Source organism: Aptenodytes patagonicus, chromosome 1 (assembly GCF_965638725.1).
Source record: "Aptenodytes patagonicus chromosome 1, bAptPat1.pri.cur, whole genome shotgun sequence".
In the NCBI taxonomy this organism is placed as follows: Eukaryota; Metazoa; Chordata; class Aves; order Sphenisciformes; family Spheniscidae; genus Aptenodytes; species Aptenodytes patagonicus.
In genome coordinates, this window is record NC_134949.1 from 7800629 (window position 1) to 7827267 (window position 26639).

The 26639-nt window shown below is 45.3% G+C and overlaps 2 protein-coding genes across 2 annotated transcripts; one reads left to right on the top strand and one right to left on the bottom strand.

Moving 5' to 3' along the window:
- Nucleotides 1-125: 125 nt before the first annotated feature.
- Nucleotides 126-18081, bottom strand: DCLRE1C (DNA cross-link repair 1C). Its single transcript, XM_076356985.1, has 14 exons — nt 17973-18081; nt 17817-17868; nt 15701-15785; nt 9588-9647; nt 8889-8944; nt 8140-8241; nt 7806-7878; nt 7501-7641; nt 6855-6956; nt 6114-6250; nt 5895-5949; nt 4368-4456; nt 3403-3503; nt 126-2597 (listed from the first exon to the last, which is right to left on the bottom strand). Exons 1-14 carry the CDS (start codon nt 18079-18081, stop codon nt 1630-1632), a joined length of 2130 nt encoding a protein of 709 aa, XP_076213100.1. The 3' UTR covers nt 126-1629.
- Nucleotides 18082-18304: 223 nt separating this feature from the next.
- MEIG1 (meiosis/spermiogenesis associated 1) lies at nt 18305-26389 on the top strand. The gene is made up of 4 exons (XM_076328621.1): nt 18305-18380; nt 22739-22871; nt 24726-24888; nt 26208-26389. The coding sequence occupies exons 2-4, from the start codon at nt 22741-22743 to the stop codon at nt 26334-26336; spliced, it is 423 nt and encodes a 140-aa protein (XP_076184736.1). The 5' UTR covers nt 18305-18380; nt 22739-22740; the 3' UTR covers nt 26337-26389.
- The last annotated feature ends 250 nt before the right edge of the window (nt 26390-26639 follow it).

Sequence of the window (26639 nt, forward strand, 5' to 3'; positions counted from 1 at the left end):
GTTTCCTATTCGGTTTATGGCTGGTAAGAACTGGTATAAATTTACACTGTTGACTTGTCTAAAGCAGACTGGGTTCCTGTATATTTAAGCACGCTGTAAACGCAGCCGGAACTTACATGTACGGTACAGTTAAGGAAACAAGCCAAGAGGAGACATTCTGCGCTGTATGACTTTATTCACAGAGGTAGTTACAACAGCAGTTTCACTCAAGCTTGCTAAAAAAAAAAAAAAGAGTTGATAGACCATGTTTGGAGATTATTTTAGCAAACCCCAGGAACAGAGTGGGCAAGGTGACAGTGGAGAACTACATGGACTTGAATATCCTTAAAACCATACATAGATGATAGCTGATAGCAACTTTTCTTTTTTTGGGCATCCTGTCCTGTCCTCCCCCCCGCCACTGTTCCCAATAGCAGAACGCTGGCTGGTTTAACGTTCACGTATCGCTAAAGATGGCAGAAGGACTGAAGACGTGCTCGGAGGGGAGAGCTGTCACACTGAAAGTCTGTTTAATTCGTTGGGACTTCAGACCACATGGATGGGAAGCCTCATGGATTTTTAGGTGACTTCTGCTGTTTAGGCATTTTTGTAGGCAGCGCGGTTTAACAAAAACCTGAATGAAATTTCCCTTTTAGAAGCTAAGAATTTTGGCTTAGTTATGATGGCACACGTGCATAGAGAATCTATTGTCTTGATTTAAAAAAAGAAGTCTAAACATGTCTGAACTCAGTGAAGTCAACGGAATGTTGCAGAGGAGGAGGAATTTGGTAGTGTAAAAGAACCTTGAGTAACAATCACCTGTCCAGGGTAAGAGGTTCCCTTCTGTTGCTGTGACTTAGCCTCCAGAGCAGGCTACTGCTGGTGGCTTTGGAACCAAATGCCGCGGGATTTGATTTTTATGTGGTTCTGAAAAACAATTCAGAACAAGCCAAAACACGGAGGAACTGATGACAAGTTGTTTGCGGCGAGTTAAGATTTAAACCATAGACAATGTATGTTGTACACAGTACCTCATTCGGGAGTTAAATTGGATGACACCACTTGCTCAGTGTAAAGAGAGACTGCTTGAAAAGAACAATTTGATTTAAAAAAAAAAACACAACAAACCTTTCTCAGTAATTCTCTAATCTGTTCTGCAGTTGTTTTTAAAAATAACTGCAGTGAAAACACAGGATTAAAGTCGAAGTGCAACTATGTCGTTGCTAAAAGATGTCATGTTCCTCCCCAGTTAAAGATGTGGTATTTTATTAAAATCTGAGATCACATATACATCAAAGGCAAACTCGTAGAGCTCATGATAGAGAGAAACACTAAATTTCATTTAGTGTTCTACCCGTAGTTTTGTCTGGTCCATTTTTTGCGTACTTGCAGTCCCCGAGAACTGAACCTCGGGAGGCAGAAGGCTTTTACAGTCCCTCCTAGGAATACTTCCTTTTCAGTATTTCATGGAAGGAACCATAAAGTTACACAGGCTGCAAATTTCTAGTTCTGACAGCAAGATATTTCTGAAAAAACTGCATGAATTAGCATAGCTGCAGATAGTAATCAGCACTAAGGAGAAAAATAATTCTGGGCTTAATAAACAAATTTTGGTATTTATTTTCATGTTGTCATCAGTTATACCTGTCTTCAGGAGACTTTCTTCTCATTGAGTATGCTTTCACCTGCCGCTAGCTTCTTATATAAACAGTGCAGTTTATCTGGCTGAGGCACTTCAGCATCAGGAGTCAAGGGAATTTCGAAGTCAGAGGAGCTCTGCGAGTCCCTCCTCAGTTCTAGATCAGGAGTCCTGGAGCTGTCACTCGTTTCCCCCAGCACATCTTGAACGTGAGCAGTGCCGGCTTCTGCATCTTTCTCGCGGCCTTTGCTTTTCAAGTCACAGGCAACGTCATCGGCACACGATCTATTCTGACCCACTGGCTTCCACCTACTGTTGTCAGGCTGACTGTCTTTGGCGGTCTCCTGCAATACAGAAACAACCGCTCTGCTCCCACCTTTGCCGAAGCAGCTCAAGTCCAAGGCGTTTCTCTCTTGGGAGGTAATGAGGACTGTGTCCGTTTGGCTATCCCAGCCCTGGCTCCCCTGCTCCGATATGTGCGTCGACTGAGAAGAATTTTGGGAGGAGATGTGCGTTGAGTCGCTTACTCCATCCAAATCACTGAAGAGTGACTGGGACCCACCAGCATCTGCTGAAGATGGGAAGTTGTCCTCATTTTCAGAGCTTTCTTCTAGTTTGTTACACTTAAAAAATGCATCCCAGCGAGGGACGTCGGCATTGGACTCCTGTTGGTCACTAGTGACTCCATTGAAATTTGATGTGGAAGTGGCATCTGGCTCAGGGGAAAGAACTTGAGCTGCATTTTTTTCAGATTCTTCTTCATCTTCTTCATCATCATCATTTGATTCCTCGCAGTCTATGAAGTCTACCTTGGAGGAGGTGTAAGTTGTGGTCGCTTTGTAACTTTCTGTGCTGTCACTAATATTTCCTTCAGCATTTTCAGGTTGTTCTGTGCTGGAGGGCCTGCTCTCTTCTCTCTGCTCTTTCGGAATCTTAGGCCTTGCAGAAGTTAATTCTGTATCAAAGAGATCATCTTCGTCTGTCAAGAAGAGAACAGGAAAAAAAAAACAGTAAGAAAAGTTCAGATCTCTGATAAAATTCTGTTGAGAGCAAAGTTCTAATAAAAATTCATTTAGTATGAAGAGAGGAAAAAGTTCTTTAACCCAGACGGAGACTTAGCAGGACCGTGTTTGCCTTGCCTGGTCTAGCACAGCGCCTTACAAGGACAGCTGGTAGTTGTCATCCTCCATATAAGCTACAGCAGATCAGATGTAGCCCTGGTAGACAGATTTATTCAGACCTCTGACGTGTTTTGCCAGGACCGCCTCACCCTTGCACGCTTGTCACTTCAGAAATAGCCAAAGAGAACACAGCAGGCCCAGAGTTTTCTTCTGGTTCCCGAGTGGCTTTCCAGAGGCTGTGTACAGCATCCGTTTATCATCGTAAGTTAAAAAAAGCTACTAGGTGTTAAAAAGCCAGCAGTGTGAGATAACGAAGAGGAGCGATTCCACTGATAGGCCACTCTGTCCTCCACAACACAGGAGGTGATGCAAGTAAAGTTCCATTAGAACCAGCTTTACTAGGGATGGTCTAGGGCTGTGGAATGGAACTCTTCTAGAAACTTAAAGGGCTGTTAAGCATTAAGTACATTTTAAGATCACAAACAAGTACTCTTTTACACAATTAGTGCTTTCTCCTAAAACCTAAGTTCACTTAATTTATATTTCGCCTTTCTAACCGTTGCTTTGAACACAGACAGACTATGATGAACACCATGGCTTTTGGCACCTCTGCTTAGTCTCAGACTTTCATTTAAGGCACAGTAGCACCAGCAGAACCTTTACCTGTATCAGATAAGTCTCTCTTGTGGACTCTCTTCAGTGTTCCTAAGGGCTTGTACCTGGGTTCCATGTTTCTCCTGTATGACCTGCATAACGGCTTCAATCTGAGGTGAATGAGAAAAGCGATTAATATTTAGAACCCGGCAGATACTTTCAGGAGCAAAAGTAAATCTTTTAACTTGATCTAAGAACACCGCTCCATGCCTTTCACAGGCACTGCAGTGAAATTGTTAAAGGCGGCAATAGCTAGGGAAAAGTTCTTAATTCATTGGTGAGCTTAGGTAGCTTAAAGGTAGACATCTGTAATTTCTATACATTTACCTTAAAACATGTACACCATTTGGAAAGTTTTAGTCCCTTGCTTAGAGAAGACAAGATGACAGGGTTCAAAATCTGACTGCGGTTTTATTCAATAATTGTAAAGTATTTCCTTTCTTATTAAGGAGGAAAAGAAAAAGGAACAAAGAAACGAGTTGCCGTTTGTTCAGACCGAGTGACACCGCTAGTCTTCCGCTCCATAAGAGCGCTTTCTAAGCTGCCAACGTCTCTGACAGCACAAGAGTACAGGCCTCTGTGATGCTGTACAGAGGTGACGAGTTCAAGTCCCCAGAGAAATCCTCTTTAAAAGAAACTTCTGAGAAGTAGCAGTGACAAATAGAAATAGGTCACAGAATAAAGTGAGATGAATATGTATTCAGATTCCACCCAAACAGAGTTTAACAGCAGAAAAGCCTCTATGCATAGATATAAGTAGTGTGTGGAATAAAAAACTCTCAGACTTGGCACAACATACAAGTGTTCTTCAGAAAGCTGAAGTTTGCAGGACTGAACGTAGGAAAAAAAATCTGAATTATCAGACAAGTAAAGCAAAAGGCAGTGGCCTGCTTGAGGCTGGGATTCAGGAGGGGAGCTGTCCTTACAAGAGCAGAGATCAGATCACCTCCATTCAGCAGCCACTTGTCACTTACATTTCCATAACTTTGTCTTCTGTCCCACCCACTGGCAGTACATTGGGATACACATTCACAGGACGGATATAGCTTAGGAAATCCTTAATCTAAATTGAAGAAAAGAAGAGGCAGTGTAACAAGTTACATCAACAGCTAATAACGTCACTTAACGGCAGCATTGATCAAAGCACACGCACAGTAAGTACTACCAGTTGTCTCATGTGAAGACCAGTATGACCCATGAGCCAAACTCTATCAAAGCAGATAGCTCCATAATGAGAAAACAGGTCTGAAGGGATGCTGAGAACTCAGCCTCACCTAACCCCCTCACAGCAATTATCAACTACTACGCAGACCATCACTATCTCTGAAAGACAAGGCTAGACAAACCTGTTCCTAGGGAATCTGATCCAGCGCTTCACTGTTCTTACTGCTGCAGATCTTTTCAGACCTGCATTTTTCTTACTGGGCTTCCAAGACCCTAGTTGTGCAGATCAGAGTATTCCCTTCCTCAAAGACTTTTCCTAACGTCCCCCTTCAGTCCACTATAAAAGCCCATATGACAGAACACGTCACTTTTTCCAAGCTGTACTCTGTTGTCTTCTAGATGCTCTCCAGACAGTGAATTTCTTGAAGAATTGTGTCCAGTTTGGGGCATTCCACTCCAGCTGAGGCTTTATCAGTGCTGAGCACTGAAAACCCTTGCAAGTTTGCAGATTACACTCCTATCTATAGAGACCAGTAGGACCCATCTGGTTTTGCATGTGGAGGTATGAGTCTGTTACAATACACTACCCCCCGTATTCTGCCAGCAAAGCTGCCACGTTGTATGTACTACGCTGGTACCTCCATTTAAAATTATGCATGGCACAGCAAATTAAAACTTAACCAGGATCTTAAAAACAGGACTGTCTTCCTAGGGCTCTGAATAATCTCCATTTTGTAATGTGCAAGGCTTTGTGACGGGTTAATTGTTAGCACTGATCCAGTTTCAGTTCAGTTTCTCAGGAGAGAGAAGTATTTTAAGAACTGGATTGAGTCATATTAAATGAAAGTGTGTGATTCTGGAGAGGATGCTGCCATGACCTTTTAGTCTTTAACACAGAAAGAGGAGTAACAGTGGCAGCTATGACGTGAGAAAATTCTGTTTAAATGTGTGGGCAGGGAAAAGGTGGCAAACCCATCCAAAACGGAGTCACAGCAGATAAACAATGTACTGAAAACCAAAATTCCAAGCTTTAAGCATTGCATAGTTACACAGTAATCTAAAATGGAAAGGCAGTCAAAACAATTGTAGCAGTGACCAATACTTCAAGAAAAGAGAACAAAAAAAAAAAATAGGCTTGTAATCCAGCCCTACCTTGACATGTTCTTCCACTGCTATATTAAAACAGACTTCTCTGTCCTCAGCATCCAGAACTTCCTATCCCCTTATGTCTTATTACCGAAAAGATTTTTTTTTTATTGTGACAAGTCATGTCATCCAAAATAATAAAAACCTTTTTTTTTTAATCAATGTATACTCTGTACTACAAGTATACAAACCTCGCTGTATGAAGAGTGGAAAGAGAAACAAGCTCTGTACGTACTCTCCCCAGTCCTGAAAAAAAGAGGAGGCACAAAAATTAGGCAACTGCTCTTCATCCTCAGTCAACAGGCAAGCATAACCTACTCTTAAAAAGTCCATTTTGAGATTCAGTTTTACAAGCGTCAGGCAAGATACGCACCTGAAACAACAGGTTTCTGCATGACCCAAATGCTCACCTCACTATTACGTTGGTTTTCTTGATCCTTTCTCCAAACCACATGGTGGAGGGTTTGATGCTGATTACGTGCAAGGGAGTTCCTTTTTGGCAAGTCATCCCACAGGGCAGCCTGTTCCATCGAAAGCAGTCATCATCCTGACAAATGCAATACAAAATTAAGTGTAATCCTGACCTTTTTTCCCCCCAGAAATTGAGCAACATAGTATCTAGCTAGACCCAGTTTTCATCTCACTTCCAGTTTCTTTGAAACACTCTTTGCTGTTGCATCTTGCTTCCCTAGTGCAGCTGACAAAGTAAATCAATCACAGAGACCAATGCCCCAACGTGCCACCTCCAGTTCTACCTGCACTCCTCCCACTTGAGCCTTCAGCTTGGTGGACGTCCCGGAAAGGGAAGGCCATACACAGTGCATGGCTGCAGGAGATGCCATACAAGCTGCCTTTGATATATTTAAATGGATAATACCTGACTGATCTAATCTGCTGCTTGTCTTACTTCATCTAAAAATACAATTTTCAAGTTTCAAATGCAATTAAACTGTTTCTAGCATCAGCAAATTTTTTTTCTTTTTTTTTTTTTTTTAGAAAACTTCAACCCACTAACTAAGGTTCTCACTCTCCTTTGCATTAAAGCCACCGTTTGGCCCAAGTCGTCATTAACACAATAGGACCAAAATATTAGCACCTACAACCAGTCTTTCACAGCAAAGTTAGCAGAAGCTTTGCAAAACGATACACACCTGAGGATGTCGACAGGCGTGAATCTGAGTGTGTCGATCTGTAGTAACGTGGTAGAGGATTTCTGGCATGTTTCTGAACATATCAAGTTTGTTCACATGCACCTAGAGAAAGGCAGAATTTACTCTCAATTAGCTCAAGGTGTTTGCCAGACTGCAGCTGGAGCAACTATACGGATGTGGTTCTGCTCACAACAAATGCTGGTAGGCATTCAAACAGCTACTACCCACTAATAATGTCCAAGCGGAGAAGTGTTAGCCAAAAGTAACTTGGACATCTAGAACAAGCAGAACATACCTCCTATGCTGACTAGGGATGAATGTTCATCAAAGAAAGTCAGAATGTATCTGCTAACTATTAATGTCATGTAAATGATAAGACCTTTATCATTCACAAGATAAAAGGGAGAGAGGTAAACACTGAGCTTGAAAACTGGGGATTAACTTCTCCCTGGAAAGCCCAGATGTTCCGGACTGGAATCAACTAGTTAACTCATTTTGGGCACAACTGTAGCTTTTTAAGTGTAGTTAACGAAAGCATGCACATCTTTCACATACAGCAGTCCTCTGAGCAGCCATTTCCAGCTCGGTGACTGGCCACAGTCATTCCTGAGGATCTATTCTACAGCAACAATTACAGAAATGTTACCTTGATTCCAAGTTCCTCACTGAGGTTTATGAATAAATATTCATATCCGTAAGCAGCTTTGCAGTTCAGCCACACAACATGATAGCGAGTTAGTGAGGTCCAGCTTCGCACTAACTCTAAGATCCCATTTAAACACTCCTCCTGAAAAGTTTAGAAAAGGTTGTGAATCGTCTTTGAAGATACTTCCAAAGTGCTTGATTTGGTAATGCAAAATGGCATTGCCTTGCAAGACTTACCTAACAAAGGGGTGGTTAATTAATTAGCAGTGTTAAGGACCCTTCCTCTCACAGCTTATTTAGACTTACCCGGCTTGGTATATGATAAAATTTGGGATCACAAAAAGTGGTATCCAAATACACACTCTGGATGTCTTTTACTCTGAAAGAGAAACGTGGTATCAGAGTGAGCAGTGCATCACAGTACTAAGATATACCACTTCCTCTCTCTTCAAAAGGAGGCAGTTCTTCCTCTTTATTACAAAGAGCAAGTCAAAAGGGGTTTGTAACTGCAGTATTGCTTGACTGCAAATATATTTAATCCAGAATAAAAAATGAGGAAGAAGAGTACGTTATTCCTGAATTGTCCATGCCTGTGTGATCTTTTATTCTTTCTAAATCCCATGAATAGCTGAAGCCTCACCTGGTCCCCGAATGCAAAAGCTCCATTCTGGCTGCTTCTCCTTTTGCAAGCCTGAAATCCCCTGTATACAGCACAGTGCCATTTTCACCTTCAAACAAAAACCTACAAACAGAAACACTTTGGTCAAACTCAACAACATAAAGCATTAAATGCCAGGTGTTGGTTTGTTACCTTGCTTAGAGCAGTCTACGTGACTAATGTATGATGTAATAGAAATCCTGGGCCTAATTTGGTCCTAGAGTAATTTCAGATAAACCAAATAATTCAGACCCAGTATGTCTGGAAAATAACCTGTGCCCAGACTGGTCAGAGTTGAAGACAAAAGCCTCACAGATTCTGTGAGGTAGTCCAGCTGTCTGTTGCAGCCAAAGGAATCTGTTAGGCACCTGTACCAGGAAGCTGAGCACCTTCTTTTTAACGTCATACTTAAGCAATGGATGATTTATTTTTAATCACAGTTTTGTATGTCATTTTTAAGTACAGTTGAAATCGATAAAGTTGTTATTCACAGGCATGGGGAAAAGTAATCTGCCCCACCAAGATAACAACTTCTGCCAGGACAGATCCCAGATAGTACAGTGGTTTTCCAACCTTGACCAAAGCTGGTGGGCCCTGCCACAACAGTATTATCTCCAAGTAAGAATTTTAAATTCACTAGCTTTTTCTAGTCACAAAAACCCCAGTACTTAATGAGAACTCTATAGGACAAATCTCTCAGCAGAGACATTTAGAGTATTGAAAGGACATACATGACTGATCCTGGACAGTGACCAGCTGGCAGAAGTGTCACCTCTATATCTTCTTTCTGGAAGAGATGGTTAGCGTTATTTTCACACTGTAATAAGTACAACCAGTACTTTCATTGACACAGTGAAAGCAACGCATTACTCCCCACAGCCTCTTGCAGAATTTAGCAATGCTTTTGAACAAAGAGAAAGTCTCTTCCTATTCCAACAAGCCCTGAAGAGCAATGACCATCCTGTCATGCCAGAAGAGATGACTGAATATTGTATGGTGGTCATGAAAGCCACTCAGCCAGAAGACAGTCCTACTTCCTTGGTTCCTGGTGAACAAGCATCATGGAAACATCCTGGAATACACTTTGCCTGGAGATGCTCCTCCAGGCCTGTACCTGACCTTTAAGTCCTGCACTTAAAACTTGTTAAAATAAGCCAGGAAATACGAGGTGAAAAAAATCACAAGAGAAAAAGGTAAGTTGGAGATCACTAATACAGTGGAAAAACATTACCAGAAAAATGCTATGATAAGAAGAACAAAGTGGGGAAGAAGAATTCATGTGGCTACACACCTTGGAGAGAGGAAGGGGAACATACATTTTAAAAATAGCTTGTCCACTTCAGATGTTACAGGTAAGATCCAATTCCCATGCTCATTTAAACAGTATTACTGCCCATTACAAATATATGAATCTTTTTTTTGTGACTTACCTCACCAGATGTTTCATCCACTAAAGAAATCTGAGTTGGAGTTTCAACTTCCAGTGCAACCTGTAACAAAATGAATAAATGCACTACAGGATTTACTAAACATTTTGTTTCACGCTTATGGCTAAGTATTCATTACATAGACATCTTTACAACAGACTACAGCTAATGCTAAGCCTGTAAAATTAAGCCCATTTTCCTATAGTAAATCATGAATTTACATTTCCAGTGGAAAAAAAAGTTTTCTAAAAGTTGTCTAAAAATTAAATGGAGATACCCTAATCAAGGTGTGTGTGCCTAAAAGAGTTCAAACATGTTGGACTTCTAACAGCAACAGTTCAGGTTTCTCTAGCTGGATCATATGCCTTATTTTTGGATGACTACAAAGCCCAAGACATCCCAGTCCCAGAGCACACCAGTGGACCTTGCTCAGACAGGTCTCTCTGCTGCAGCACAACTTCTCCTCACTGTTCCCTATTACCAGAAGCAGAGCCCACAAATCACATGCAGCAGGTATTTCTGTGTTTGTGTAGGGGTGATTAATCTATAGACTGCAATTAATCCCCTATTTTGCCGTACCCTCTACTAAAACAGAGTCCTGCAACATACATGCTCTGTGGCTGCCTGCAAGGTTAGCACTGCTATGCAGGCTCCTCTCCCATCCAACATGGGTTTTCTTCCTTTCATAGAATCATAGAATCATTAAGGTTGGAAAAGACCTCCAAGATCATCGAGTCCAACCGTCAACCCAACACCACCATGCCCACTAAACCATGTCCCTAAGTGCTGCATCTACACGTCTTTTAAATACCTCCAGGGGTGGGGACTCAACCACTTCCCTGGGCAGCCTGTTCCAATGTTTAACCACTCTTCCAGTAAAGAAATTTTTCCTCACGTCCAATCTAAACCTCCCCTGCCGCAACTTGAGGCCATTTCCTCTCGTCCTATCGCTTGTTACTTGGGAGAAGAGACCAACACCCACCTCGCTACAACCTCCTTTCAGGTAGTTGTAGAGAGCGATGAGGTCTCCCCTCAGTCTCCTTTTCTCCAGGCTAAACAACCCCAGTTCCCTCAGCCGCCCCTCATCAGACTTGTTCTCCAGACCCCTCACCAGCCTCGTTGCCCTTCTCTGGACACGCTCCAGCACCTCAACATCCTTCTTGTAGTGAGGGGCCCAAAACTGAACACAGTATCGATACAGGCTGGGGGATGAAGGGATTGAGAGCAGCCCTGCTGGGAAGGACTTGGAGGTACTGGTGGATGAAAAGCTGGACATGAGCCAGCAATGTGCGCTCGCAGTATTCGAGGTGCGGCCTCACCAGTGCCGAGTACAGGGGCACGATCCCTTCCCTACTCCTGCTGGCCACACTATTTCTGATACAGGCCAGGAGGCCATTGGCCTTCTTGGCCGCCTGGGCACACTGCCGGCTCATGTTCAGCCGGCTGTCAACCAGCACCCCCAGGTCCTTTTCTGCCGGGCAGCTTTCCAGCCACTCTTCCCCAAGCCTGTAGCGCTGCATGGGGTTGTTGTGGCCGAAGTGCAGGACCCGGCACTTGGCCTTGTTGAATCTCATACAGTTCGCCTGGGCCCATCGATCCAGCCTGTCCAGGTCCCTCTGCAGAGCCTTCCTACCCTCGAGCAGATCAACACTCCCGCCCAACTTGGTGTCGTCTGCAAACTTACTGAGGGTGCACTCGATCCCCTCATCCAGATCATCGAGAAAGAGATTGAACAAGACCGGCCCCAAAACTGAGCCCTGGGGAACACCGCTCGTGACCGGCCGCCAACTGGATTGAACTCCATTCACCACAACTCTCTGGGCCCGGCCGTCCAGCCAGTTTTTGACCCAGCGCAGAGTACACCTGTCTAAGCCGTGAGCCGCCAGCTTCTCTAGGAGAATGCTGTGGGAGACAGTGTCAAAGGCCTTGCTGAAGTCCAGGTAGACCACATCCACAGCCTTTCCCTCATCCACTAGGCGGGTCACCTGCTCATAGAAGGAGATCAGGTTGGTCAAGCAGGACCTGCCTCTCATGAACCCGTGCTGGCTGGGCCTGATCCCCTGGTTGTCCCGCTCATGCCTTGTGAGCACCCTCAAGATGAGCCGCTCCATAAACTTCCCCGGCACCGAGGTCAGGCTGAGAGGCCTGCAGTTCCCCAGATCCTCCTTCCAGCCCTTCTTGTAGATGGGCGTCACATTGGCAAGCCTCCAGTCATCTGGGACCTCCCCCGTTAACCAGGACTGATGATAAATGATGGAGAGCGGCTTGGCGAGCACCTCCGCCAGCTCCCTCAGCACCCTCGGGTGGATGCCATCTGGCCCCATAGACTTGTGAGCATCCAGGTGGCGTAGCAGGTCATTGACTGCTTCCTCTTGGATTACGGGGGGTTCATCCTGCTCGCCGTCCCTGTCTTCCAGCTCAGGGGGCCGAGTACCCTGAGGATAACTGGTCTGCCTGTTAAAGACTGAGGGAAAGAAGGCATTAAGTACCTCAGCCTTTTCCTCATCCTCAGTGACAATGTTCCCCCTCGCATCCAATAAAGGATGGAGATTCTCCTTGGCTCTCTTCTTGTCATTAATAGATTTGTAAAAACATTTTTTGTTGTCTTTAGCGACAGCGTCCAGATTGCGTTCTAGCTGGGCTTTTGCCTTTCTCATTTCTTCTCTGCACGACCTAACAAGATCCCTGTACTCTTCTTGAGTCACCTGCCCCTTCTTCCACAAGCGGTAAACTCTCCTTTTTTTCCTGAGTCCCAGCAAGAGCTCCCCGTTCAGCCAGGCCGGTCGTCTTCCCCGCCCGTTTTTCTTACGGCGTATGGGGACAGCCTGCTCCTGCGCCTTTAAGACTTCCTTCTTGAAGAACGTCCAGCCTTCCTGGACCCCTTTGCCCTTCAGGACTGTCTCCCAAGGGACTCTCTCAATCAGCGTCCTGAACAGGCCAAAGTCCACTCTCCGGAAGTCCATGGTTGCGGTTTTGCTGCCCCCCCTCCTTACTTCACCAAGAATGGAGAATTCTACCATTTCATGGTTGCTAAGCCCAAGACGGCCTCCGACCACCACATCTCCCACCAGTCCTTCTCTGTTTGTAAACAGCAGGTTGAGCAAGACACGTCCCCTGGTAGGCTCCCTTACCAGCTGTGTCAGGAAGTTGTCTTCCACACACTCCAGGAACCTCCTAGACTGCTTCCTCTCTGCCATGTTGTATTTCCAGCAGATGTCCGGGAAGTTGAAGTCCCCCACGAGAACAAGGGCTAGCGATTGTGAGACTTCTGCCAGCCGCTTATAGAACGCTTCATCCGCCCCTTCATCCTGGTTGGGTGGTCTATAGCAGACTCCCAGCAGGATATCTGCCTCGTTGGCCTTCCCCCTCATCCTTACCCATAGACACTCAACCGTACCATCATCACAATTGTTGACCTCTAGACAATCAAAACACGCCCTAACATACAGGGCCACCCCACCGCCCCTCCTTCCTCGCCTGTCCCTTCTGAAGAGTCTATAGCCATTCATTGCAGCACTCCAGTCATGAGAGTCACCCCACCATGTTTCTGTGATGGCGACTAAGTCATATCTCTCCTGCTGCACAATGGCTTCCAGCTCCTCCTGTTTGCCGCCCATGCTGCATGCATTGGTGTAGATGCACTTGAGCTGGGCTATCAATTTTGCCCCCAGCTTTGGCATGCCACCCCTAGGCTCATTTCTAGTGAGCCTGGTTTTATCCCCTTCTCCCTTTGAACCTAGTTTAAAGCCCTCTCAGTGAGCCCCAATTCATGAGCAATGATCCTTTTCCCCCTTTCAGTGAGACAGCTGCACTCCATCTGTCGCCAGCAGACAATATTTGTATATAATTCTCCTGTCCAAAAAAAACAAAATGAAAGGAAAGTCTCCTGTCATTACCCTCCTTAGGTATAACCTCCAGCTTCTCAGCTGAGCTGTATCCTCAGCACATTGGGTTTTCACTATGGATTCACAAGACATTGCATCGCAAATTTCTGGGCAGCTCCATGAGATCCATTCACCTGGTACTTGCACAAAGATCGTAACATTTGGCTTCTCCAGCAGAAACCACAACACCAATCAAACTCGGAGCTTGCTCCAAAACACAGATACGTGTGTCAAAAAGTATTTTATCCTAAGAATTCAAGCCACTAGCAGGAGTCGATTTTTTAAACATCAATACTAGTTTTTTCATCTACAATTTCTGAAGCTGAATAAACTCAGGAGCCTGATCTAAATTCTGCATGCTCAATATTTCTCAGTAATTCTCAAATTTCCTACTGCAGTGAAACAATTGTCAAGTTTTAGATCTAAACTGCCTGAAGAATTCTTCACTGACAACCACCGTTTAGCTTCATAAGCATAAATGATAATATCTCCAGCAGAGTTCTCCCCTCATCTTTGATAGTTCAAATGTTAAAGCCAGCAGCAGATTCAAAGAGCCTCTCGTGCCGTACGTACAAATAAAGGTCAGACTGGAAATCATAAAAACATTTGTCTGGAAGCTGACATTGTGATTGCTTCTTTCAGTCTGGTGAATATCAAATCAGCTGTTAATTCATTTCCCAGTCACGCTACAAGTAGAAAGCTTATTTATTGTAAGACAAAGCTTGTGAACAAGACATCCAACAGCTACTATCTGATTTAGGGCCTGTGCAGCTCATGCCATTACCAGCAGTCACTCCTGGGAGCAGCAGCTGCAAACATCTATGTATTTTTTAAATTGTGTTGATTTGTGTTAATTGTGCTTCATCTCAGACTGTACCACGGGTACCTCTGGCATTTCTTCCCCTATTAAGATCTTCTCAAACAGGGATGTCAGGACCAGCACTGCCTGCTTTCCTTTTACTGCTCATACAAACTCTTAATAGCTTACAGATATCTCCCTGCAAGAGACCTCTTCTTCTAGGTTAAACTCAAGGGATACTGGAAGCAGACACAAGCTTGAAAACAAAAATAAAAAACCCCAACCAACACCAACAAAAGAGCCACCGCAAACCCACCCCATTTTATTTTTGCTAGTCCAAGAAGATTACAGGCTTAGAAAAATAGTCACCTATGCACACTGTGCTCCTTCACACATCAAACATGCCTAAGGGATGTTCAGAGTCTTTTTTACAGAGCCCTTTTTACAGAGCCCTGAATCATGTTCATGCTCCAAATCATTAAATCTTTCCATTTCTCGAGGCTTGATATAAAGCTAGTTATCTTCTCCCTCAGCTTCACAATTAAACTAGGACCTTGAACAGAAAAGTTCCCTACTTCTCTTTTTTCTCTTACCCAGACTCACCTCCTAGGTCCCAGTCATATGAATTTCTTTGGATAAGGAACTTAAGACCCACTCTTACAACTGTTTAAGGAAACTCTGAGCGTAACTCCCCCAAGGAAACAAATTTCAGCTTGCCTGAATTCCTCCTTGACCTTCCACTTGACTAGAAAACTCTCCTGTCCTTGCTTGGGGGATACAGCAAAATCCTTACACTATGTGATGATGTATGTACACACAGTAAGATGTGAAAAGAAACACGTTCAATTTCAAAGCCTGCATCTGCAAAGGGAAGGAAATAAACAACTACAAGTCATACCCATACATGTCCACTGATCACTTGAATTTTGGCTCCAAATAGTGGAAATCAAGTAAACTAATTAAGTTCTTCGGTGATTTTACATCACTAAAACATTTTCATGTTAGAGATAGTCCATTTTCCAAAAAGCAAAAGGAAAATAATATAACTAAAAGATTATACGTACTCCAAGCAATACAAGACTTTAAATGAAGCAAAAGGGAAATGAAATAAGGACAGGAGCAGAGAGACATGAGCAAGTTAAGGAAATGAAGGAGCGATACAAATAATTAAGACAGAGTTGCACAGATGGAGGACGTTTAAAGCTGAAGTTGAGAGAAAAGGATAAATTTTGTGCAGGGAAATAAGATTAACCAGTAAGGAACAATAAAACAATCCCACAGCAAGCAGCGAGGAAAGACATACTGATGTAGGTACTTAAGCCCTGAAACACTGTATCAACACCAACATGTAGACATTTCTGAGGAGGGAAAGCCGCCTCTTCCCTAGGATCACTGCCTGGAAAGTGTTAATTTAAAAATAAATGAAAACTCACAATGTGATTCTCCCAAAACTTGTATTTCCAGCTAGTCAACAGCAATTCCTTAGTTACCGGTGAGCAGTATAATCTAACTTTCAAGCTGTGAGGAGACAAAAAACACAGATGAGTGTTTTTTAAAGTAAAGGCAGGGAACAATCTAACGACGCATCAGCACCTGGCACCTAGTACATCAAACCATGCGCTCAGACGCCTCTCATCTGAAGAGACCTGCAGAACAGCAAGCCTGCAGGAGCGCTTTTGCCCCAATCTGAAGCGGGATCAAGGTGTAACTACTCCACCTTGTTGAGTAGGCTTTTCTTCAACCCAGCAGCCCCAAAGACTTACCTATGTGTGCCCATGCCTGTGTGTTTCTGCACAGACATAAATAAAGTGTGTGGTACATAGTCATATGTATCTTTGTTTGTTTCTATACCCACCAAGGTCTGTTTCAGACATGCATGCTTTCTCTGGAACAGGCATTTGGACAGTTAGCATTCAGCAGAACACAGAATACTTCCTATAAAGCTCTAGCTTTTGCACAGTGCACAGAGAGACCTGACGAGCAAAGAGGGATTCTCTGCTCACATTTGAGGAGATGCAACATCTACTCTAATAAACAGTGCCTAGGAACTGGCCCGCAACCTCTCTGGGCCCATTCCCATGTTTGACCATTCTCACGGTAAAAAAGAAAAGGTGTCCCTTGCCCTTTCGTTATGCACCTCCAAGAAGAGTCTGGCTCCATCTTCTCTACCCCTACCTGCAAACAGTAATACATGGTTGTCTCCTACTCTTAAGGCTGAAGACATCCAGCTCTCAGCCTCTCCTCACACATCACATGCTCCAGCCCCAGACCAGCTTGGCGGTCCTGCTCCAAAACACCGATGCTGGTTTTTTGTCCAGGGGAGCCCAGGACGGGACTCAGTGCTCCAAAGTCTTACAAGTGCTGACCAGAGGGGAATAACTGTCTCCCTCAAACTGCTGGCTACCTGCTTGCTCATACACTAAGTGCAGCTGGCCTCCTTCACACCACAGGCACAGTGCTGTCTCCATGTGTACCGACACACCCCCAGGGAATAACAGCAGTGAGGATCCTCATGAAGTTCATAAACCTCATGAAGTTCAACAAGGCCAAGTGCACCTGAGTCAGGTCAATCCTCAATATCAATACAGACTGTGGGATGAGTGGATTGAGAGCAGCCCTGCAGAGAAGGACTTGGGGATGGATGGGTGGATGAAAAGCTGGACATGAGCCAGCGATGTGCACTCGCAGCCCAGAAGGCCAACCGTATCCTGGGCTGCATCACAAGCAGCGTGGCCAGCAGGTCGAGGGAGGGGATTCTGCCCCTCTACTCTGCTCTGGTGAGACCCCACCTGGAGTACTGCGTCCAGCTCTGGAGCCCTCAGCATAAGAAAGACATGGACCTGTTGGAGTGGGTCCAGAAGAGGGTCACAAAAATGGTCAGGGGGATGGAACACCTCTCCTATGAGGGAAGGCTGAGAGAGTTGGGGTTGTTCAGCCTGGAGAAGGGAAGGCTCTGGAGAGACCTTATTGCAGCCTATCAGTACTTAAAGGGGGCCTATAAGAAAGATGGGGACAGAATTTTTACAGGACTTGTAGTGACAGGACAAGGGGCAGCGGTTTTAAACTGAAAGAGGGTAGGTTTAGATTGGACATAGGGAAGAAATTCTTTATGGTGAGGGTGGTGAGACACTGGCATGGTTTGCCCAGAGAAGCTGTGGCTGCCCCATCCGTGGAAGTGTTCAAGGTCAGGTTGGACGGGGCTTTGAGCACCCTGGCCTAGTGGAAGGTGTCCCTGCCCACGGCAGGGGGGTTGGACGAGGTGACCTTCGAAGGTTTCTCCCAACCCAAACCCTTCTGATTCTGTGACTCTATGATCCACAGCAGTTTCCTTACCCTATTTTGCTCACGCTTTGCTTTGAACCGACCGCCTCCTCCTCGGGGCCCCTGGCCCTGCATGCTGCGGCGCAAGCCGGGCCGGCCCGGGGAGGCAAGCCGCTGGGGCCGGGCCGCACCGGGGCGGCCCCCAGCAGGGCGGGGCGGCCCCCAGCAGGGCAGAGCGGCCCCTCCCGTCCCCTCTCCCCCTCAGGCAGCCCCGCCGCCAGCCCGTACCTGCCCTCCAGCCTCCTCTTCAGGGCGGGCGCCCTCAGCCCCTTCATGTGATCTGGGGAGACAGGGCACGGCCGTCACTCGGGGGGGGTGGGCAGGGGGGGGTGGGGGAGGGTGGGCAGGCGGTTGCCATGGGGACGGGCGGGGGGCGGGGCTCACCCTTGTGGCAGTGCGAGAGGAAGTAGGCGCGCGCGCGCAGGTTGTCGCGGTCGAAGCGGTCGATGGACACGGCGGGGTACTCGCGCACGCGCCCGCCGAACCGGCTCATGGCGGCGACTGGCGCTGCGACTGGCGCGTCGCTTCCGCCACGCTCCCCGCGGCCCCGCCTCCCCGGCCCTCAGCCTATCGTGAGGCGGCCCCGCCTCCTACCGGCCTATCAGACGCGCGGCGGGAGAGGCGGGAACGGCTTCTTAAAGAGGCAATGGAGGGCGGTTGCGTAGCAACGGTGGTCGGCGGCGACCGTTGGCGCTGTGAGGAACGCTGTGCGGAACGCCGCCATCGCGCTTCAGCGTTCGCTCCGCGCCGCCCGCCTTGGGAGAGGCACCTCTTTGCGGCCCTCGCAGCGAGGTGGGTCGTCTGAGGGCTGGGGGGCCGGGTTGTGGCTACGGCGGTGGGAGCAGCGTGGGGTTACAGCCATGACTCAGGCCGGGGCCTCGGCGTCTGCCCAAACACCTTGGCAAATAGAATCATAGAATCATTAAGGTTGGAAAAGACCTCTAAGATCATCGAGTCCAACCGTCGACCCAGCACCACCATGCCCACTAAACCATGTCCCTAAGCGCCTCATCTACACGTCTTTTAAATACCTCCAGGGGTGGGGACTCCTCCACTTCCCTGGGCAGCCTGTGCCAATGTTTAACCACTCTTCCAGTAAAGAAATTTTTCCTCGTGTCCAATCTAAACCTCCCGTGGTGCAACTTGAGGCCATTTCCTCTCGTCCTATCGCTTGTTACTTGGGAGAAGAGACTGACACCCACCTCGCTACAACCTCCTTTCAGGTAGTTGTAGAGAGCGATGAGGTCTCCCCTCAGCCTCCTTTTCTCCAGGCTAAACAATCCCAGTTCCCTCAGCTGCCCCTCATCAGACTTGTTCTCCAGACCCCTCACCAGCCTCGTTGCCCTTCTCTGGACACGCTCCAGCACCTCGACGTCCTTCTTGTAGTGAGGGGCCCAAAACTGAACACAGTATTCGAGGTGTGGCCTCACCAGTGCCGAGTACAGGGGCACGATCACTTCCCTACTCCTGCTGGCCACACTATTTCTGATACAGGCCAGGATGCCATTGGCCTTCTTGGCCGCCTGGGCACACTGCCGGCTCATGTTCAGCCAGCTGTCGACCAGCACCCCCAGGTCCTTCTCTGCTGGGCAGCTTTCCAGCCACTCTTCCCCAAGCCTGTAGCGCTGCATGGGGTTGTTGTGGCCGAAGTGCAGGACCCGGCACTTGGCCTTGTTGAACCTCATACAGTTGGCCTGGGCCCATCGATCCAGCCTGTCCAGGTCCCTCTGCAGAGCCTTCCTACCCTTGAGCAGATCAACACTCCCGCCCAACTTGGTGTCATCTGCAAACTTACTGAGGGTGCACTCGATCCCCTCATCCAGATCATTGATAAAGATATTGAACAAGACCGGCCCCAAAACTGAGCCCTGGGGAACACCGCTCGTGACCGGCCACCAACTGGATGTAACTCCATTCACCACAACTCTCTGGGCCCGGCCGTCCAGCCAGTTTTTGACCCAGCGCAGAGTACACCTGTCTAAGCCGTGAGCCGCCAGCTTCTCTAGGAGAATGCTGTGGGAGACGGTGTCAAAGGCCTTGCTGAAGTCCAGGTAGACCACATCCACAGCCTTTCCCTCATCCACTAGGCGGGTCACCTGCTCATAGAAGGAGATCAGGTTGGTCAAGCAGGACCTGCCTCTCATGAACCCGTGCTGGCTGGGCCTGATCCCCTGGTTGTCCCGCTCATGCCTTGTGAGCGCCCTCAGGATGAACTGCTCCATAATCTTCCCCGGCACCGAGGTCAGGCTGACAGGCCTGCAGTTCCCCAGATCCTCCTTCCAGCCCTTCTTGTAGATGGGCGTCACATTGGCAAGCCTCCAGTTGTCTGGGACCTCCCCCGTTAACCAGGACCGCTGATAAATGATGGAAAGTGGCTTGGTGAGCTCCTCCGCCAGCTCCCTCAGCACCCTCGGGTGGATCCCATCTGGCCCCATAGACTTGTGAGCATCCAGGTGGCGTAGCAGGTCGTTGACTGCTTCCTCTTGGATTACGGGGGGTTCATCCTGCTCGCCGTCCCTGTCTTCCAGCTCAGGGGGCCGAGTACCCTGAGGATAACTGGTCTGCCTGTTAAAGACTGAGGCAAAGAAGGCATTGAGTACCTCAGCCTTTTCCTCATCCTCGGTGACAATGTTCCCCCTCGCATCCAATAAAGGATGGAGATTCTCCTTGGCTCTCTTCTTGCCATTAATTTATTTGTAAAAACATTTTTTGTTGTCTTTAGCGACAGCGTCCAGATTGCGTTCTAGCTGGGCTTTTGCCTTTCTCATTTCCTCTCTGCACGACCTAACGAGATCCCTGTACTCTTCTTGAGTCGCCTGCCCCTTCTTCTACAAATGGTAAATTCTCCATTTTTTCCTGAGTCCCAGCAAGAGCTCACCGTTCAGCCAGGCCGGTCGTCTTCCCCGCCTGTTCTTCTTACGGCGTACGGGGACAGCCTGCTCCTACAATACAAGAAGCTTTCATGGAAAGTCTGTTGAAGTCATTGGAAATCGCTTATTGACTTTTCTAGGACCCCAGATAGGTCCTGTGAATGCTGACTCATGTTGGGTGATCAAAGAGGTGCAGCCATCTCCTCCAGCTGCTCTGGCCCACAACCTCTGCTGCCCCGGGGACCGGGGCCCTCTGCCCGGGCTGAGGGATTCAGCTGCTGCTTTCCCCTTTGCAGGCTCAACCAGTAACAAAGCTGAGCGTGAATTACAGACATGACTGGTCACACAGGCTGCCAGAGATGAGGTGTTGCCTTCAACAGCACCTACATACAGGACTCGCATAAAACATAAATGCAGACAAGTCCCTTTCTTCCTCTTCGGCTGGTAGCAATAAAGTTCACTAGTGCAGGCACACATGCACCACTCTCTAGGTTCACAAGCACACACACATTTGCAGATCCCTCGAGTACCAGCATGGCACCTCTGTCTGCCCAGCACCCCTGCACAGATCCCAAGCCCCCTTACCTGCTTCATGGATCCCCTGCTTGCCCACTAGTCCAACTTGATGCTTGCTAGCAAACATGCATTCACACACTCATCTCTCATGCACTCTTTGTTCATAAGTCCCCTTGGGTGTACTAGCATGGACTCCCCTATGTGCTTGATACCCTGGCCTGGACCTGAGCTCCCTCTACTCGCCAGCTGGTCCCGTAACTGACACCACAGGCCAGGGGTGCCCATACCCCTGGTCTGAATCCAGTAGCTGGCACCAAATCCACTCATGCCAGTCCTCCCAGTAGCTGGCGCTCTGGGCACAAAGTCTGTAGGACCCTCCCTAGATCCAGAGAGCTACGACCCCTCCAACTACTGATGCTGGGATCCCTGCTCGCTCCAGCAGCTGACACCACAAGCTGCAGGAAGCCCACATCTAGGAGCTGGCACCAGTTTTCTCTTGCACAGATCTCACCAGTAGCTGGTACTTAGTCCTTGCAGCATGCATACACGCAGGTTGGAAAGTGAGATTACACAGAGAGATAGTTAAGATTTAATAAGTAGATATAAGAAGGTAGGACAGACTGATGATCAGGCACAGGGCTCAGCCAGGCAAGCGTACTGACTAGCCCTGTTTGACACACGACCGGCCTCTTTTATACTCCTTTCTGTCTATTTCCGTCTTCCTCCCCACTCCCCTTCCCCTGCACATCTCTCAAGGGTTTGTACAGCTCTATCTATTCCCGCACCCCTCCAAGTCTGGGGTCCCCCTGGTTTACAGTCTTATCAGTTGCAAAGTCCAGGTTGATCTTCCTGGAAGTGGCGCCTGTAGTTTCTTAATAGCCCATCAATTAGTGTGAGTGTGAGGTTTGTTTCTTGTCAGGGACTCTATGTTTGTTTTGTCAGGTCTGTGTCTCTGTATATTTTGTTTCTGGTTTCCCCTTTTTCCCTTAGTTTCCCAACTGACAAGGTCCCAGATCAGATAACCTTGCTGGAATAAACATTCTCACACTCCCACATGCCCTCGTTAATTAATGTGACTGACCCAGTTTGGTTCTAATCACTGCCTCCCTTATCATTTGCTGGTCGGGTTTGTGTCCCCATACGCTCTTGTTTTATTGCTTCTTCCCCTTCTTATCCCTTGTTGCACTGGAAAAGGTCCTTGACCAGATGCCCTTAAAGGAGCAGACACTCTCCTTCCACATACCTTTACAACTTGTATAAGCATTAAGGAAACTACCATATGCAAGTGCAGGCTAGTTAGGATTCCATAGAAGTTGTGCTGTGATTGACATTAAAAATTGTTTTCCCAAAGCCAAAACAGAGGTATATGAAATCTCACTATTTCCCCTAAATTAAGAGCAGGCAAACATTGTCGTCTTAGCAAAGTCCACTTTACTGTTCAACAATTCCCTTTAAATAAAAAGTGTTAGTATTATGCTGAATATTTTCTTACCATCCTCTTGCATTCTTTGACTTGCCTATATCTGTCTGCTGTCTTTTGTCTTTTCCCTGAATTGTAGGCTGTCTGGAGTACAGCTCATCTCGTGCTCTTGTGCAATGAAACCAGCTCTATGCCTGGAACTCGGAGGCACTACAATAGACAAAGAGTACAATGTTTAAAGGGCTTAAATAGCAGCCTAAAAATATCAGGATGGCGCTTTTATTATTTGAAGTCACCAAGCCGGCACTTTAAACATATGACCTTTATATGTATTTTTTGAGCAGGAATGCCTGTGGACAGGCCATCTGAATTAATGGTGACTCAGGAAGTGCCATGCATATCTAGATGTCTTGAAGAAGCACGTTCATTAGATGAATTCAGTACATCCTATAAAGAAGTACTTAACACTAGTAACATGTAAGTTATCATAAGACACTTAAATTCATTATAATTTAGCATTTATTAAGATCTAATGTTATTGCTAATAACATTGACTGTCTAAAGTCCCAGATTGACAACAGTTCTCGTCAAACATAGATGAGCATACAGTGTATGAAAAATCCTGTAATGGCTACAAAAGGGTCCTTTGCAGCAAAGGAGGAAAAAACTATGTTGAGCTAGGTATCTCAAAGACTACACTAAAGGTTTATAATAAGGATATATGCTCAGCATGTTAATTTGTATGTGCCACCTCATAACTGGGCGGGAAAACCACCTTTTTTTTTTTTTTTTTTTTTAGCAAATGGCTGCCTTCAATTACAAAATGCTGCAGAGCCTGGTAAAAGAATGTTTGGAGTGCGGAACTGTGCTAGAAGAGAGCCCTTGTGCATATTTTTATTGATCTTTAATAAAGTGTATGCAGTAAGAGATGAAAGGCCCTTTCTTTGTGTGCTAATGGCTCTCATACGGTTAGACAACAGAAATGCAGACTTCTGCTATTTCCACATTATGATAACAATAATTCTTGATATCATTTGCCCAAAGATCTGTATGCTGTGGTGCGATATTTTTTTTTCTCCTTTTCTGCCTTTCTAACAGACTTAAGGGCATTTGTGCATTTGATAAGACATCAGCATTCAACTTTTCAAGCTGTCAGTTGATATAGGAACTTGCTAAGTAAGGAAATTTTACTCTGTGCGCAGGATTTGGAGGCAGCATACTACCCCCAGGGAGTGAGACTGTGTTCATCCTCTCACTACAAAATCCAGAAGCTTTTTCTCTTTCTTTGAAGATACCTTCCTAATTATGAAGCTGAAACTTGGCGGCATTACAAAACTAGGAGAGGACTCATTTCTGATCATATCTACTAGGCATGATAGTGTTCTGTGTATTTTGCTTGCAGAGGCAGCATAAAGTTCTATTTTAGTAGCAGAATAAGATACACTCAGGAAAGCAAATGCAATGAAATTCAGATATAAGGTAGAAGTCAAGTGATTCATATTTTTTTGAAATATAGTTCAAATCCCTGCCTGGCGAGTTTCTACTGACTCCACAATTTTTTTTTTTATTGGTTATTTTATTCTTTTTTTTTTTTTTCCAGTTTGAATTTCATCTTGTCCCAGTTCTGCTCTGTGCAGGTTTAGCAGTTGATTAACCTATTTACTATTTCTCAGCAGATTGAACAAATGGGTTTTGTGTGAGGAGGAAGTCAGTGGCAGGCAGTGCAGATTTTGATGGGGCAAGGGTAGAATAGGATGAATTTTGGTAGGTTGTGTGCCTTGCCTCCTTATCCAATTTATTTCTTAAGACCTCTTCTTTGTCATCTCCACTGTGGCCACGTGACTGGCAGTGCATTTCTCCTTTCCCCTCCTCTCCCATCCTGAGTGTTTGCTGTTCTTCAGTAACAGCCCAGCTCTCCATTTTGTGGTTCCCAGTTCGGTGTCCCTTCAGTAGGAAGAAAGAAAAACCTGAAAAACTGCCTGCCCCAAAGGGATGGCAACTGCGAAGATGTGCAATTAAAAAAATTACTGTATTTTATATATTTTTTAATGCATCAATATGCACAAATAAATTTTAGGTAGGTTAAGTTGAGGTGTAGAAGTGTCAAGGTATATATAGAAGTGTAGATGATTTGGGTTTGTTTGAGATCAAGTAGTGCATTTAATTTGATTCCAACTGCTTATATTTTAACCTCAGACTTTGAGGGGCAGATAATGTTGTACTGTCTGTAATTCCTTTATTTTTAAATTTTGTTCTACCTATTTCTATATGTCCCTAACAAAATCGCTTGCTTCTGTCTTCTCTATTTAATTTTTAAAAATCTAATTTCAGGAAAAAGCCTGAAGTTTCTGGAGTCATGGCTAAAGCTGACATCAACCCAAAATCTATACATCATGCCAAAAAATGGTCAGATGATGTAGAGAACTTATACAGATTTCAGCAAGCAGGATACAGAGATGAGGTTGAATATAAACAAGTAAAACAAGTTGATATGGTAAGATTTAGAACTCTGCAAGGGTTATTACTTTAAACTTCTGTCTCATGTTAGACGATTAAATAAAAATGGAGGTGCCGCTTAATGGTGCAGAATGTTCCTAAGAAAGTCACTCCTCATCCAGTTAGCTCAAAATATAGCAAAACGTTGATGTGCATAATAAGATGCAGTTTATTCTTTTGTCATGGGCTTGGATAACACTGTAAAGGCTGTGGCATAAATTCCTTTAACTGTGCAAAAAGAAATCCTGTAATTAGCGTGGTAGGAACAGTCTGTTTAAGATTTATGGCAGGGCATAACCATAAATAATTAAACCCTGACAAAAGTTAAAGAACACCGCTTACTCAGTGTAAAATGAGCATGCATTCTGTTCAAACTTGCCAGGATCTGGCAGTGGTTCTCTTTCAATTTACACATTTTGAAATGTCTTGTTTACTCCATATTATGTTTCCATAATGCAGTAGTTATTAATGATGCAATTATAATATAGGTGGCATGAATATTAAGGCTCTTACGTTTAGCAAATAACTCAGCTGTGTGTCTAAAGTAATAAGGTAAGTGATGAAGCTACTACTTCTGGGACTCTCTGGTTAGAGAATGCTGTAGTTTGACATCCTATTGTCAACCCTGCCTGGAAGAGAAATAAGATTCTTATTACCTGATTATTAAGGTTCAATTTAATCAGAAGCAGTCATAGGTGTTCAAGCTGCAGATAGCTACTAAAGCCATAAAGCTGTTGAACGTACAAGTGCTCAAGCCTTTTGTTTAAAGCTTCACATTGTGGAACACTGAAGAGCACCAGGATGGTGCTGGTTTCCTGCAGGACTGATCCTGCTGTATCTGAGACTATGATACATGTAGCTCACTTTATTTTTATGAAATAGCTAATGAAAAGCATGATGCACACATTTTTCATGGTCAGAAGGATCCCAAAGAAACTGTGTGTCAGTCTTACAGAAGTGGAATCTTTTAGCCGCTGAGAGTACTGAATAGCATCAATGTTTTTTCCCTAAACAATGTATTTTAAAAGCTTTGACTAGTCCACTTTTTAAATGACTCTAGTCTATCAGATATTCTTAGATCCTAATTTCTAGACTTTTCTGATGACAAAATTCTTTATACTAGACCAGAAAACTGGTTTCTGACATTTTGCTCTTAATCTTTTTTTAAAAGCTAAGCAAATAAATAGCAAAGTAGTGTTCAGATGCAAATGAGGTTTTCCCATGGAAGTATACCTGATATTCTTTCCAATCTAATGCACAAACATCATTCAGTGTGAGCCTGTTCAGGTGAATGTATATTCTTTTTATTCTTCTTAGGTAGAGTGTTGGCCAGAAACGGGATTTGTTAAGAAACTTCAGAGAAGGGATAATACATTCTATTATTATGATAAACAAAGAGAATGCGAAGACAAAGAAGTCCCTAAAGTGAAAGTTTATGTGTATTAGTTTTGTTATTCTAATATGTTTGTATTTTTTATAAACCTGTTTGTTTGTTAGAATCTGTAAGTAAATGAGATTTGTGTAATCTGACTTACCTTAAGTATCGACGTCATTCTTGGATAGAAGGGGGAATATAGGAAATGTGGAGAAGACCGGAACCATAGACATAGGAATTCCATTTTTTTCCTGCTATAACTGAAAATCTTATTGTCCCTCATTTTCCTAGTTACAAATGTTTTGACATCAAAAAGATAAAAAGCTGGCAAGTGGGCATCATCATATAATTGGTTTAACTGTGTGCAAAGACCA

Bases quoted from the DNA above. Each gene is read 5' to 3' on its own strand.
- MEIG1 (XM_076328621.1), top strand. From the start codon at position 22,741: ATGCCTGTGGACAGGCCATCTGAATTAATGGTGACTCAGGAAGTGCCA. The intron at 22,872-24,725 runs GTAAGTTATCAT...ATCTAATTTCAG, and splicing joins GTACTTAACACTAGTAACAT to GAAAAAGCCTGAAGTTTCTG. The intron at 24,889-26,207 runs GTAAGATTTAGA...TATTCTTCTTAG, and splicing joins AAGTAAAACAAGTTGATATG to GTAGAGTGTTGGCCAGAAAC.
- DCLRE1C (XM_076356985.1), bottom strand. From the start codon at position 18,081: ATGAGCCGGTTCGGCGGGCGCGTGCGCGAGTACCCCGCCGTGTCCATC. The intron at 9,648-15,700 runs GTGAGTTTTCAT...ATTTTGTTACAG, and splicing joins AGTTTTGGGAGAATCACATT to GTTGCACTGGAAGTTGAAAC. The intron at 7,879-8,139 runs GTGAGGCTTCAG...TTTCTCTTTCAG, and splicing joins CTTTTGCATTCGGGGACCAG to AGTAAAAGACATCCAGAGTG.